The sequence below is a fragment of the Alosa alosa genome, chromosome 11 (genome assembly GCF_017589495.1).
Source record: "Alosa alosa isolate M-15738 ecotype Scorff River chromosome 11, AALO_Geno_1.1, whole genome shotgun sequence".
In the NCBI taxonomy this organism is placed as follows: Eukaryota; Metazoa; Chordata; class Actinopteri; order Clupeiformes; family Clupeidae; genus Alosa; species Alosa alosa.
The window spans coordinates 33,192,305-33,207,389 of NC_063199.1; the positions used below are offsets into that span (position 1 = coordinate 33,192,305).

General features: G+C 42.7%; 1 protein-coding gene across 2 annotated transcripts in view; it reads left to right on the forward strand.

Annotated features, from left to right (window-relative positions):
* si:dkey-30c15.17 (crystal protein) overlaps positions 1-15,085 on the forward strand; it is a 29,161-nt gene that overhangs the window by 10,443 nt on the left and 3,633 nt on the right. The window contains exons 2-7 of one of the 2 annotated variants that reach the window (XM_048256439.1): positions 7,354-8,189; positions 8,748-8,949; positions 9,048-9,181; positions 9,574-9,701; positions 14,062-14,180; positions 14,448-14,588. In XM_048256439.1, the coding sequence (XP_048112396.1) occupies positions 7,446-8,189; positions 8,748-8,949; positions 9,048-9,181; positions 9,574-9,701; positions 14,062-14,180; positions 14,448-14,588 (1,468 nt within the window). In that variant the 5' untranslated portion in view covers positions 7,354-7,445. Of the gene's footprint in view, positions 1-7,009; positions 8,190-8,747; positions 8,950-9,047; positions 9,182-9,573; positions 9,702-14,061; positions 14,181-14,447; positions 14,589-15,085 lie in introns of those variants that run through there. The other variant, XM_048256438.1, reaches the window with a different exon arrangement.

The following is a 15,085-nucleotide window of genomic DNA, read 5'->3' on the forward strand; positions in this document are numbered from 1 at the left end:
GCACCAGCTGCGAGAGAAAGGGCCCTGCCTCAGTCTCTCCCAAAACCCCACTACTGTTTGGAACATATCAAATACACCCCCGATCCGCTCGTCGTACCCACAAATCAAGCTTGGCTTTAAATGCAGCGACTTTATCTGCCAGTTTAAAGACAGTCATCATTCTCCCCTGCAGTGACGGGTTGAGGTCATTAAGCAACCCGAATATGTCACACAGGTAAGCTTAGTTTTTGACACCCAGCCCTCATCACTAAAATATGCAGCTAACGGTGACTTTTTTTCTGTAAGAAATCTCTGCAGCGGCTCTCGCAACTCAAACACTGGCCAGTGACCTGCAACCAACTTGGACAGCGTACCACGATGACCCATTCACCCTCTCTAACAACTGTGCCTCAATATCCTCTGACATATCATCAATTCACCTATGCACAGTGCTTGCAGAAAGCGGTACCTGAGCTATTTTTTTAGCTGCAGCCTCCCCAAGGAGTTCATTGCACATGCCTTTACCAGCAGGCAGAATTAACTCTTCCCCAATAGTAAAGGGCTTCTTAGGGGCCGTGCACACGACGCCGGTTTTTGTGAAACCGGTGAGGTTTTGTTAACGGTTACGCCTTGCATGTACATGACGCCGGCAGTTTAGGAGACTGAAACCGATAGCTTTTGAAACCGGCTTCCGATGTGGGAACTTCTGAAACCGCCCGCTAACTTTACCCGTGTAGGCGCCTGTAGGTCGCGGCGGGCAAATTTATGACGACATAGCCCCACCTCTCAACTCAGCCACGGCACTCGACCTGACATGTTGCTTGTCAAAACAAACCAAACCATTTATTTATCATATTAAAATGTTTTTCTTTCCCCGTCATGATTTATGTGCACAATGTAGCCTATCAGCCTTTAGTGGCTAAGTTAGAAGCACACGTTAGCTTAACTTAGTTAAACATTGGCTTACTGCATGTTAGTGTTTTCTCCAGTGGTGCTCAGACCTAATGCAATGCGTAGGCTAAGCATTTGAAATTTCACGTAGCAGTCACATACCTTGAAAATGAACTTTATTAGTTTAACAGTTGAATTGAAAAACCGAATTGTCTGTAGTCTCCTTATTTCATGCGACTGCTTAACCAGAGCACTTATTAGACATTCTCTGGCTTAACAAACGGTTTCAACAATGTTTTCTTCTCACGCGATTCACGCCGAATGATCGTGGAAGCTTCTGCACAGCTTAGCCATCGACTGGTCTGACATATGAACTACAGCACATTTAGCCGGTTACACCTCTGTGTGTACACGCAAGGTTTTTTCTTGCCGGAGTCGTTAAAGGTGTGAAAGTGGTAAGAGAAAATCCACCCGGCGGTGTCGTGTAAACGGCCTCTTAGATTTAGCAATCCGACTAGCCACTATGAGGCTTTTAGCGCAGCCACATTCACCGATGTGGTTGCTTTACGCACTAGTTTTTGTCCTTCTTGCTTTCGGGCTTTCTTTACGCTCAAAGAACTCAAGGGGTTTGTCTTTAAGTGTAGGATGCTTGACCCAGATGTCGAATTAGCTTTGATGGTTTCATTGCTTCGTTTGACAACTTATCGCCAAATACCACACATAAAGGACTTGGTGCATCGCGAAGTCACTGGTCTCTGCGAAACCATATTTTAAATATGACTCGTCATATTTCGTATTGAATGACACCTTCTTTTCTTTGAGGTATCTGGCTCACCATCGTCAGTGGGTATTATTGCGAATGTGACATTATTGTGAATTAAATTGAGTTTATTTAGTTTGCATGCATTTTTTTTTAAACTCTTGTCGTAGGCTACGGCCCAGTTAGGAATGTCCCGCGGCCCGGTGGTTGGGGACCGCTGTCGTAAATCATCAAACACTCACCCTTACAACATGTACCAATGACTGGCTTTAGGAACGCCTTTCTCTCGAGCCATGAGGGGCATTAGCAGGAGGCTAGTCATTGTTATTGTTTTGTGCTACATGTAGCCTCTAGCTAAACGGCTGGAAAACAAATTGTTACATTGTATTGCAGGCACAGCAAGACCGTGCAATGCATGAATTGGTGACCGGATTGAAGCAGCAATGTAATCTAGTGTGTAAGAGCATTACATCAACTTTAACATGACCAACACAATACATATGCAAAAAAAATACATGCCATCTCATCTCAACTATGGGCCATAGCCATGTTTGTTGTAAGGTAGTTCCAAAACATGCAGCTGGTCGTGTTCGTCCACCTCGGGTAAATATATATATAAAACCCTCGGGTTATTCCGATGGTAAAGAGGCAGGGTGAAGCGAAAAAGCTGTTTGCCCAAAATGCCGAAAGAAAGCTGGGTAATTTACACTTTCCAACTTTCGGTGGATTTCACGGCTGACATCTCAAAAGCAGCATAAAGATTTAATTTAACTTTCAACAACCTCTCAAAACGCATAAAAGATATCCTGGAATTGTTGAGCGTGAATTATTGAACGTGAACCTGTTACCCATTTCTTCCAAGTTTCGTTCACCTTGGAGCTTCGAGCATCAGTTCATGGTTTCATCACAGAGTAAGTCATCTTTTAATGTTACAACAAATCCACAACTTGTTTGACAAAAACAATGACAACGTGACGCTGCTATAGAGAATGTTTCCCAGATAATTAGCATCAGTTGTTCATGACTGTCTGTAACTTAGCCAACAGTTTCACAGCCTGTTCATTGACAACACTTGCTCAGGAACAAGTAGCATATGCCTAGTCATACTTTCGTTCACACGATGACTGACATTTGTCACATTCTAAACATCTCTCTCTCTCTCCAAATACACGGGTTTCCCGTTTACCAACAAAACTAGATGCGCGCGCAGCCGTGAGGCAGAAGACGTCCACAACGTTATAAACGTAACCTAAATAGTCGGCTGCTGTAAGCTACAATCGGATTTTTTTGTATACTGTGGTGATTTTATCTAGACATAATAACTTGTGTGTGTGTGTGTGTGTGTGTGTGTGTGTGTGCATGCTGGTTTATTAGAAACATTCCATCTTATATAAGGATACTGTTTGTGCAACTGTTATGCAACATTTACTGGAAGTCATGAGACTGAACTGTCAGAGACTGAGAGTGAAACTGAGGAGGAATGGCAGTGAAAGTAAAACCAAACAGGGCTTAGGAGAAGTGGAGGGGTTTACAAGAAAAGAAGGCAGAACCAAAAGTGGAAGTACACATAGAACCAAAACAAACGCATACCCTGCCTCAATCTGTTTGATCTACTGCCCTCTGGGAAGAGGTACAGAAGCCTGCGCTCCCGCACTACCAGACTCACCAACAGCTTCATACACCAAGCTGTAAGGATGCTGAACTCTCTCCCTCCTCTCCCCCCTCCACCCTCAGCTACATAACATCCTGGACATTGGACCCACAATGGCCGCCTGCACTACTGCACTACTCCACTTGCACACTTGTACACTTTACAACTTGTTGTTGTTGTCCTGAAAACACAACACTTCTGCTGCTCTTACATAACTTGCACCACTATGCCACTTTCTTTCTTACTTAGGTCAAACAGAACTACCCAAGCCTTTATTGGCCTGACTTTGCACTAGTATTTTATTGACTGTCTATGCAATATTTCAACCAAATTTTTGCTGCTCTTATTTTTTTCATTATTATATGTGCCCTCTTATTTACTTATTTGCTTACTTTTTTGTTTTACTTGAATGTTATGTTTGTCTGTGGACTTAAATTGGTAAAATATGTCTTGTCTTCACCGTGGGATAGTGAGAAACGTAATTTCGATCTCTTTGTATGTCTGGAACATGTGAAGAAATTGACAATAAAGCTGACTTTGACTTTGACTTTGACTTTGAAAGCATGACGTGTCTTACTTAAAAGACACATGTCCTGAATGCACACACACACACCCACACACACAGTCACACACGTCCGTCACGATCTGAGGGGAGAAAGCATAACGTGTCTTAATTAAAAGACACATGTCCTGAATGCACACACACACACACACACACACACACACACACACACACCCCACACACACAGTCACACGTCCGTCACGATCTGAGGGGAGAACGCATAACATGTCTTAATTAAGACACGTCCTGAATGCACATACACACACACACACACACACACACACACACACACACCACACACACCACACACACCACACACACACACACAGTCACACACGTCCGTCACGATCTGAGGGGAGAAAGCATAACGTGTCTTAATTAAAAGACACATGTCCTGAATGCACACACACACACACACACACACACACACACACGTCCGTCACAATCTGAGGGGAGAACGCATAACGTGTCTTAATTAAAAGACACATGTCCTGAATGCACACACACACACACACACACACACACACACACACACACACACACAAAGAGCGCATTTATAAAAGGAAAACAGGACATAACATCATGTTTGCTGATTGATATTTAGTTTTATCTAAACCACTCTCAATAGCGGGACTCGAACCCCGGTTGACTGTCATTCGGTGATATTACCACTACACACACACACACAATGGCAACAGCTCTCTCTCTCCCTCCACCACACACACAATGGCAACAACTCTCTCTCTCTCTCTCCCTCATCTCATACAGTAGCTTAATTTACCACCTCAGATGTGGTTCAAAGTAGCAAACAAAGTCAGAAGGCTTTCAGAAACCTTTGAGTTCATTGCGAACACACACACACAAATAGGCTGAGCAAGTAGTTCTTAGTGAACAAACTTGTGCCGTTTGCAGAATTTGAGTGCGATCTTCCCACCTGTACTTGCCCTAACCCATGCCACCAAACACACACACACCCACACACACACACACACACACACACTATAAACATACACATATAGTGTAAAATCTTGGGTCTGTGAGACATCTCTTACCGGATTCTCTCCTGGTTTAGATGTCAGCAGTTTGCCCCCTTCATCTGTTACTGGATCCGGCTGCAAGGAGAGAATACACACATGTGTACACACACACACACACACACACATGCATACAGTATTTTTAGTATTTTTTACTACTGTCAATATAAATAACACACATACTGTAACCCAAACTTACCTGTGTTGCATTGTTTTATTAATCTTCCCTTGATTAATTTTTGTGTGTGTGTGTGTGTACAGTGTGTGTGTATGTGTGTGTGTGTGTGTGTGTGTGTGTGTGTGTGTGTGGGTGTGTGTGTGTGTGTGTGTGTGCGTGCGTCTGTGCGTGCGTGTGTGTGTGTTCATGTGTGTGTGTGTGTGTGTGTGTGTGTGTTCATGTGTGTGTTCATGTGTGTGTGTGTGTGTGTGGCTGCCTGGCAACGGATTGCACATAGGACCTGGTCACATGTATTCTGCCTAGCAACACACATTTTTTAATGTTTAAATGGGAAGGGTTTTCCACCAATATCTTAAGTCCCAAAACGTTCTGATTGGCTAAAAGGGGCCCGGTGACGTTCCTGGTGATAGGAACGCCCCTCGGGCCCCTGAGAGCATAAAAGAAAGAGCTCAGGCACATTCAGATCAGATCTCATCGGGGTAGCAGCTGCCACTCATCACTCTATTGCCTGACGGTCCAGTCCTGACGCTGTTTGGATTGTATTTTCACTGCAATACGGTGAATAAAGGATCAACAGTCTTCAGCTTCTCTCGTCTTGGTGTTCTCCTTCGGGTCTTTGACATCAAAGTGCTAGTTGGATTGGAGGTTCGGGAAAGTGGATAGTTTTTCCACGACAATACCCCTGTTGTCTCAATGATAATATCATCTCATTTCAGACTATATTTCAAAGTTTGACGTTCATTTGGATTATTAATATAACATCGTATTTGAATTGGTGCAGTTTTCAGCACAAAAACTCATTTTATTCTTTTGTTCTTTTGCATTGCTCTATGCTGTTCTATGGTGCTTTCTGCCTCTTGGTTGCGCACGCATATTTTCGTGACGTTCCATAGAAATCCATGTATAGGCTTAATCATTTTATTAGCACTAAACAAATTAAAGTGTATGGCATAGCCTATTGTTATAGGTCACTTTTAAAATCACGTCATATTATATACTTATATCCTGGCCATGGATGCATTAATCATTGCATCTGTATTCAAAAATGTCGGGTAAAAGCAATTAAGCATCCTCTCATTCACCCTGAGAGGAAAGCCCCCTAAAAGGTCCAGGTTGGATGCTCAGAGGTTGTGAAAAGGCCCATTATTGAATTGTCAGTGCCATGTGTCAAATCATTTCTTTTGCAAATCTGAACAATTATAAATTATACTTTTGCCCCATTTTGACTTAGGATGGCATTGCTCCTACATACTTTAGCCAATAATCAAACGTCTGCTCTCTTTTGGAAAGCTGAGACACTGTTGGAAAACAATTAGAATAACTATGTGATGTACTGTCACAAAGTTACAAAGGCTAGATTATTCTTTTTTTTTTCTACCGGATAACAAGCATCTTTGAACTGACCACATTTCAGCCCTCTAGGTCTTGACTTGATATGACTTGAGTCCTAGCATTAGGTCTTGTCATGCTGTGTGCAAAAGTAGATCAATATAGAATGACAACATGAGTACTTTAGACCATTATTTGCCAAGGTATGCTCATGCATTTGGGAAAATGCCCTATGAAAACTCCACATAGGACTTTGGGTTATCCAAAATGCATACTGGCAATCAAATGCTTACTGCATATCAACCCCACATAAGCATAATCTTGGCCTCAAATGAAAGGTAATACTCTGAAGTTTCATGCTTGCATTTGGATTGTAGGCTACTTCAGGTTCTGATATGACTACACTACATATGGAATAATTACAAAAAATACAAATCTTTACAATTTCAATTCAATTGGTGTGTATAAGACGGGCTACATTTCTGCACAACTAATATTGGATCAACTGGTAACTGACCTGGGGCTGGTGTATGCTAGCTGGTGATGCTAGTTGCGCGTGTAAATCCTCACACCCCTAACCTTAAGAACGCTTCTAACCGCTGAGTTGGAAGCCTGGGCTTTTAGCTCAGTGGTTAGAGCGCTCGACTCCCATCCATTGCCTGTCCTCAAAACTTGAGAGCCCTGCATCATCCTTCCTCTTTTCATGTTCCCCTTTGCCCATGTGCACAGTAAGTGTGCATTATTTGTGTTTTTGTATTTGCCTGCGTGTGTATGTGAGCATTTGTGCAGAGATTCAGTAACTGAGTCTTGACCTCCCATCTGTAATCTTATTTCACAACACAAAGCCCTCTGTGTGTGTGTGTGTGTGTGTTGGGCTGATTAAAACCACGAGTGCCTCTGTAAACTAGGATCTGACTCTCTCTTTTTCCCCTTTGACACACGCACACACACACACACACACACTGACAGACAACACTGGATTTGTACAACGGGAAAAGAACGCTGGGGATAAGAAGAAAACACCGTCCTATTTTCATGCCATCTGCCGCTTTGCCACCACTATGTCAGCCTGGATCTCAATGCTAAAGCTGCTAACCATGATCAACTTTGTGTGTGTGTCTGGAGCCGCCATAACCATGGAAACAGGGGTGAGTACACAGGGTGCTGGGACTAGCGAGGAGAGACATGCACACACTCCTCCCGTGCTGGAGATGAGAAGAGACACTCACCACCCAATGAGGACTGGTGATCAGCAGGATTCATATAAACTCATCTACGGAACAGCCCATAATACTGATGATTCGTATAAACTCATCTATGGACATGATGGAATAACTCATAATAAATTAACTGACGACGGTGTTGAAACTTCTGACCATGGTAGCGGTGACAGTGTTGGATTTGACAATCATGCAGGTGGTGACCGTGTTGAATCTTCGGACAATGCTGATGGTAATAATGATGAATTTGATAATTATGCGGGAGGTGAGAGTGTTGAATCTGCTGGCCATGTTGCAAGCAACAGTGTTGAATCTGCTGGCCATGTTGCAAGCGACGGTGTTGAATCTGCTGAAGAGCCTGAGGGGCCGGTTGTGCGGGTGCATGGGGGCATGGTGCGTGGCCTCACGCTGGACAAAGCTCACGTCTTCTACGGCATCCCATATGCCGCCCCGCCAGTGGGGCAACGACGCTGGGCGCCACCCCACCCCGTATTACCATGGTTACAGACGTACAACGCCACCTTCCCTCGGCCGGCGTGCATGCAAGCCTGTGCCGGAGAGTTTTCTCAGATCTGTCCACCAAAGGTATGCGCACTCATAGCCAATCAGTGAGCAGAACACACAAGCAACGCACCAAAACACAGGGGAGCATTCGTCACCATTAGCCAATCACAGGGGAGCATTCGTCACCATTAGCCAATCACAGGGGAGCAAAGTGATTGATAATGACTGACTGACTATAATTGTGTTACATGCTTCAAATGTAAAGCACTTTGAGCTGCATTCTGTGTATGAAAGGTGCTATACAAATAAAGCTTATTATTATTATTATTATTATTATTATTATTATTATTCACCATTAGCCAATCACAGGGGAGCATTCGTCACCATTAGCCAATCACAGGGGAGCAGTCATCACCATTAGCCAATCACAGGGGAGCATTCATTACCATTACCCAATCACAGGGAAGCATTCATCACCATTAGCCAATTATAAATGCATCAAAACACCAACTCTGACATCATAAGTCAATATTCTCTTAACCATGTGTCAGACTAATAAGACCTTTAGCATCAACCAGAAAGCAAATAGCATTCATACTGTATGTTTCATCTTGCATGTCTTTGTATGCTTTTGTGTAGGTCAGTGAAGACTGCCTGTACTTGAACGTATTTGTCCCTCGGACTGTGAACTTGTCATTGCCGACGGAAACACAGCGGCCAGTTCTGGTGTGGATCCATGGTGGCGACTTCATTGCAGGCTCCGCCTCCCGACCCCTCTATGATGGACGCTTCATGAGTAACTATAGCAACACAGTGGTGGTCAATGTGGAGTATCGCTTGGGTAAACAAAAACAACAAGCATAGAAATGCACAAGACCACGCACACACACAGCTTTTTACAAATACACTGAGCCTTACATCATTTGTGTGCGTCTGCAGGTGCGTTTGGGTTTCTGGTCACAGGAAAAGACCCAGAGCTCTCTGCTGTAGGGAATTATGGGATGTTGGACCAGCAGGCAGCCCTGGTGTGGATTAAAAACAACATTCCAGTTTTTGCAGGAGATCCAAAGAGGGTGTGTGTGTGTGTGTGTGTGTGTGTGTGTGGTGTGTGTGTGTGTGTGTGGTGTGTGTGTGTGTCTCATTTAATTTTGTCATTGTTAATGCATTCTCAACACTAAAGCACAAATTATCATTAAGTACTTTTTTTTAACCCATCCTCAAATTAAGTAATATTATATCACAGACATGAATCCTGTGTGTGTTTGAATATTTATTTATTTGTGTGCGTGCGTGCGGCGTGCGTGTGTGTGTGTGTGTGTGTGTGCGGCGTGCGGCGTGCGTGTGTGTGTGTGTGTGCGTGCGTGTGTGTGTGCGTGTGTGTGTGCGTGTGTGTGTGTGTGTGTGCGTGCGGCGTGCGTGCGTGCGTGCGGCGTGTGTGTGTGTGTGTGTGTGTGTTGGGCTGTAGGTGACTTTAGTTGGTGAGAGTGCGGGGGCGCAGTCTGTTGCCCTCCATCTGATGATGAGGAGCAGTGAGTTTCTCTTCAGCCAAGCTGCCATTCAGAGTTTGCCATTCTCAATACCACTCAAAACCAGGTGACTAGGTGTGTGTGTGTGTGTGTGTGTGTGTGTGTGTGTGTGTGTGTGTGTGTGTTTTTATTGTTTTATGTAGAAACTGTTGTAATAACTGAGTTGGCGTACCTGTACAGGTGTATTAGTGTGCAGGTCTTAGAGCAGTGGCATACCTGTACAGGTGTATTAGTGTGCAGGTCTTAGAGCAGTGGCGTACCTGTACAGGTGTTCATGTTGTTGGATTAGTGTGAAGGTCTTAGAGCAGTGGCGTACCTGTACAGGTGTATTAGTGTGCAGGTCTTAGAGCAGTGGCGTACCTGTACAGGTGTATTAGTGTGCAGGTCTTAGAGCAGTGGCATACCTGTACAGGTGTTCATGTTGTTGGATTAGTGTGCAGGTCTTAGAGCAGTGGCGTACCTGTCAGGGCTTGAAAACGAAATTATTTTTCAAACGTTCCGTTCCGAACGGTTCAGGTAGGCCTATGTTTAACGTTTTCGTTCTTGCATGCGTTCCGCCACCAACATATCGGTCCTGAACGGTTCGAACGCAAAAATATCGTTTGTTCTTAAAGTTCCAGCAGTGTTTGGCGGGCCTATCAAGTCTATTTTTGTGGACTTTACCTTAGAATAGACATACTCATTATTTCCTCTTGATTTAGCCTATACCGTAGCTCTGCCCAAAAATAATAAATCACAGGCAGCATCCAAAAACATTCAGATGGGCTATCCATCCCATAGCCTACAGACTTACTATAGGCCTAACCTATGCCTATAAATAATTTCTTATCAAAAATATTTCTGGATACATGCTAAACTCCTTACCTGGTTGTAGCCTAAGTTTTATCCATATGGAGATCTTCAAAGGCTTGCGCTATAATTCCAACCCTGTTTATAAACAAACCTGTCTGTTGCTGACAAGGCCTATCTCAAATTTCCCAAATTTAACTCTTCTACATAGAATAGGCTATAATTGCGCAAACATTTCAAATCCCGACTTTAAAACGACAAGGCGTGGACAGGCAAAATAGGCTATTACGCATAGGCTACAAACAATTTCCAAATCAGTTTCAGTCATAGACATAATATACATAGACACCGCATTGGCTGCTGGAAACAAGAAATGCGGCCGCCATCTTGGACCGGTCATACTTGGACCGGTTGCAGCAGAAGACCCAAGATGACAGCACTGTGCAGCATGTTCCTTCTCAAATCGGCGGACCATACTCGGGGGATTTACTTTTCACAAGTAAGATTTAACATAACCGTACTATTGGTTGTATTTTGTGAATAGAATATTACCAGAGAGCTGAGAAGGAGCAATCTTTGATATTACTGAATGAAAATCGTAGCCATCTAGCAAGGCTATGTTTACTTTCGGTGTTCACCCGGCTATGAACTGAGACTTTGATAAGTCATATTCCATAACACTGACTTAGATTACAACTGACACAAGAAGGCTATTGTAGAAATAAATCATACTAGATTTGGCCGCGAATTTTACACAAGTGGCACAGACTAGCCTATTAGACAATCGCTAGCTGCTACTTGTAGCCTAAGTGTGTTGGTGGTAGCCTCACTATTTCCTGAATAAAGTAACTTTTCAATAGCTCAACTTCTTTATTTATCAAGTAACTTAGCCAGACAAGCTACACTTTTTCTTGTCATGTGAAATTAGCTCAATTTAAAGTAGCTTCCTATGTAGTGAACTAGCCTACTGCTGTGTTTGTGTTAGGCTACTAATACATTTGACTGGGTGGTAGTTTTGTGTAGTTTTTTATTCATGGCAGAGTAACTGATAGTTTAGCTCACTAAAATTTCGAAGTAGCTTGCCCAACACTGTATTATTCACATGTCATTTACCCTAACAAGAATAAGATGCCTCTCAAATTCCTTTTTTTCATTCATTTATTTATTATTTTGTATCTCCAGAACAACTGCCTTGTTCAAGACTGTGAATGAACTGAACGGTCTCCTCACACCCTGGAACTGAGGAAGGTGCAGCTCTTCATTGCAGTACTGCAGGGCATCTGCTACACTGTGACTGAATGTTTGATTTATGAGCTCCACCTTCATCACCTGCATTCGCCACTCTGTGTCCTATTTTCCCATCGTCTGGTTGACTCAGTCCTCTTTTATGGAGTTTACCCAGTTTACTATGCCATCTTATTTGCCCACCTGCTGTCTGAAGCACTTTTTGTTCTCAGCCAAAGTGTACCCAAGCAATTTTAGCAAGGTGGGAACATACAAAATGACATGCACCAGTTGTCGAAATCATAGAACCAACTGCATGACGGTAACTCTGTCTCACTGAGCCTGTGAAGACACTCCTGATTCTTTACTGATTGCAATGAACGGGTTGATCTTAGCAGTTTCTAAAATGTTTCTTAATTCCTTTTTATTTAATCTCTTCATTGGGGCTGGAACCTTTCTGTGAACTGTAAATAACAGATGCTGTTGATGAACCCATTGACACTGTACAAGTGACAAGTCACCGTTTTGTCTTGAATTGATGAACTGTTACACTTACTATGCCAAACCAATGTCTGTTTTTTAAGGATCAGAAACAAACCTACAAACTTGCACTTTACGATATTTATGGAACTTGTCTAACAAATGCTGTTGATATTGAACCCAGTTACTCCATTTCCTTTATGCCACACCAATGTCTGTTCATCACTTTATTTTTTGATGGCACTGAACTGAAAATGTTAATGGATTTTTTTCTGTAAATTTTACTCATTAAAACTTGTATCAAACCAGTTTTTTGTCTATGCTGTCAAACGTGGATTAGTTATGTTCCCAGTTTTTATATTGGATGTCATCACTTTATAATATATCATATATCAGAATATTCTATTACTGTTAAGCCCACTATGAATATTAAAATACACACAACCATGTTTCCTGTATCATACAGCTTTTCTACTGGGAGGTTTACAACTTATTCTGAGTCAATTTACCCAAGTTTGTCACTAAACCACATAGGCCTACTTGGAATACCCCTCAGATGTCTGAATGGCACTGATCTCACTTAAATGTTTATGGAACCTTTCTGTGGACTGTGAATAATGCTGTTGATGGAACTTTTTTCTGTCAACTGTGAACTATATTTAACTCATTAAACTTGTATCAAACTAGTTTTGTCTATGCTGTCAAACATGGATTATGTTCCCCAGTTTTGATATCGGACGTCAGGTCACTTTATCATATATAAGAATATTCTATCACTGTTAAACCCACTATGAATATTAAAATCATGCGCTAAATCGTGTGTCCTGTATCATAGCTACATGTATGACCTTTTGCAGCAAAAAAAACCGCGTGAGAATCTGTTCGGTATTCAGTGAGATATGATTAATTAAGTTGCTGACAGCTCATCTCACCGGCCAAACAGATTACACTGAGTGGAGTGGATGACCGGTCCAAGATGGCGGCTCCAAATCTCGTCAGCGTTAGTAAGGAGTAGCGGTCGATGCGGCGTCTATGTATATTATGTCTATGACTGAAACTGATTTGGAAATTGTTTGTAGCCTATGCGTAATAGCCTATTTTGCCTGTCCACGCCTTGTCGTTTTAAAGTCGGGATTTGAAATGTTTGCGCAATTATAGCCTATTCTATGTAGAAGAGTTAAATTTGGGAAATTTGAGATAGGCCTTGTCAGCAAAAGACAGGTTTGTTTATAAACAGGGTTGGAATTATAGCGCAAGCCTTTGAAGATCTCCATATGGATAAAACTTAGGCTACAACCAGGTAAGGAGTTTAGCACGTGATCCAGAAATTTTTTGATAAGAAATTATTTATAGGCATAGGTTAGGCCTATAGTAAGTCTGTAGGCTATGGGATGGATAGCCCATCTGAATGTTTTTGGATGCCGCCTGTGATTTATTATTTTTGGGCAGAGCTACGGTATAGGCTAAATCAAGAGGAAATAATGAGTATGTCTATTCTAAGGTAAAGTCCACAAAAATAGACTTGATAGGCCCGCCAAACACTGCTGGAACTTTAAGAACGAACGATATTTTATATGTTCCGAACCGGTTCAGGACCGATATGTTGGTGGCGGAACGCATGCAAGAACGAAAACGTTAAACAGGCCTACCTGAACCGTTCGGAACGGAACGTTTGAAAAATAATTTCGTTTTCAAGCCCTGGTTTGTAGTGACTGTATGTTTGTGTAGTGGTGTTGTGTGTGTGTGTTTGTAGTGACTGTATGTTTGTGTACTGGTGTTGTGTGTGTGTGTGTTTGTAGTGACTATGTTTGTGTAGAGGTGTTGTGTGTGTGTGTGTTTGTAGTGATTGTATGTTTGTGTAGAGGTGTTGTGTGTGTGTGTGTGTGTGTGTGTGTGCATGGAGGCTGGAGTAATGATGTGTGTGTACGGTGCAGGTGGGATGCCAAGAGGCTCGGTCGGGACTTTGCTCGCACGGCAAACTGCTCCGTGTCTGACCTGCTCTGCCTGAAGAGTCTCAGTGCGCGTGATGTGCTCCGAGCTCAGGTCAAATCTGGTGGGTAAACACACACACACACACATAGGGAGTAGGGTAAGAAAAGTGCCACACCTGCAAGTCCATGGGATGAGGTAATTGGCAACAAACATTATTTAGCCACTAAACCAATCAATTCATTGTTTATTATTTTTTTAATAACAATCCAGCTCATTATTAATCAGCTTGGTGAGCAGCAACTGAAGACTTTTTAATCATACATCCAAACAATGAATTGATTATTGAATTTATGAGACCCCAGCTCAGAATACCCCTCTCCCTTCACAGGATCAAAGATAGTGAACCCCTTCCGCTTTCTGGAGGTCTTTGAGACGTGGGGGCCATATATTGATGAGGTGCTGATTGAAGACCAGCCAATCGCAGCCTTCCAGAAGGGTTACTGGCAGAGGGACAAACCGGTCATCATTGGTAAGTGTCATCATTACTATTTTCGTCTAGTAAACATAAACAAACCGGTCATCATTGGTAAGTGTCATCATTACTCTCTTCGTCTAGTAAACATAAACAGTCCCATCTCATGACCTCTCGTGCTGTGCATGACTGCTTCACAGTGTGCTGTGCATGACTGCTTCACAGTGAAGTGGCCATGTGAAATAGCCTTTGAATGCATTCACTTTCAGTTACAGGTTAGGTTTTTCTGTTAGCTAAAACGCTTGTACAAGGTGTTGGGACCATTGGTGTTGCCATACCAGAAGTTAGCAGACAGAGGAGGATTTCTGAGGAATGTTTTGAATGTGTTCATCTCTAGCACACTGCAAAATCTTTGGTGTCTTGAGGCATCCACAATCTGAATGTGTGTAATTACTTAAATGCATGTGTACATCCATTTCACACCAGTCCAACCACAAATTAACCTTATCTAAAGTGACAATGGATGAACTGAATAAACTTCACAGGTTCAGCAC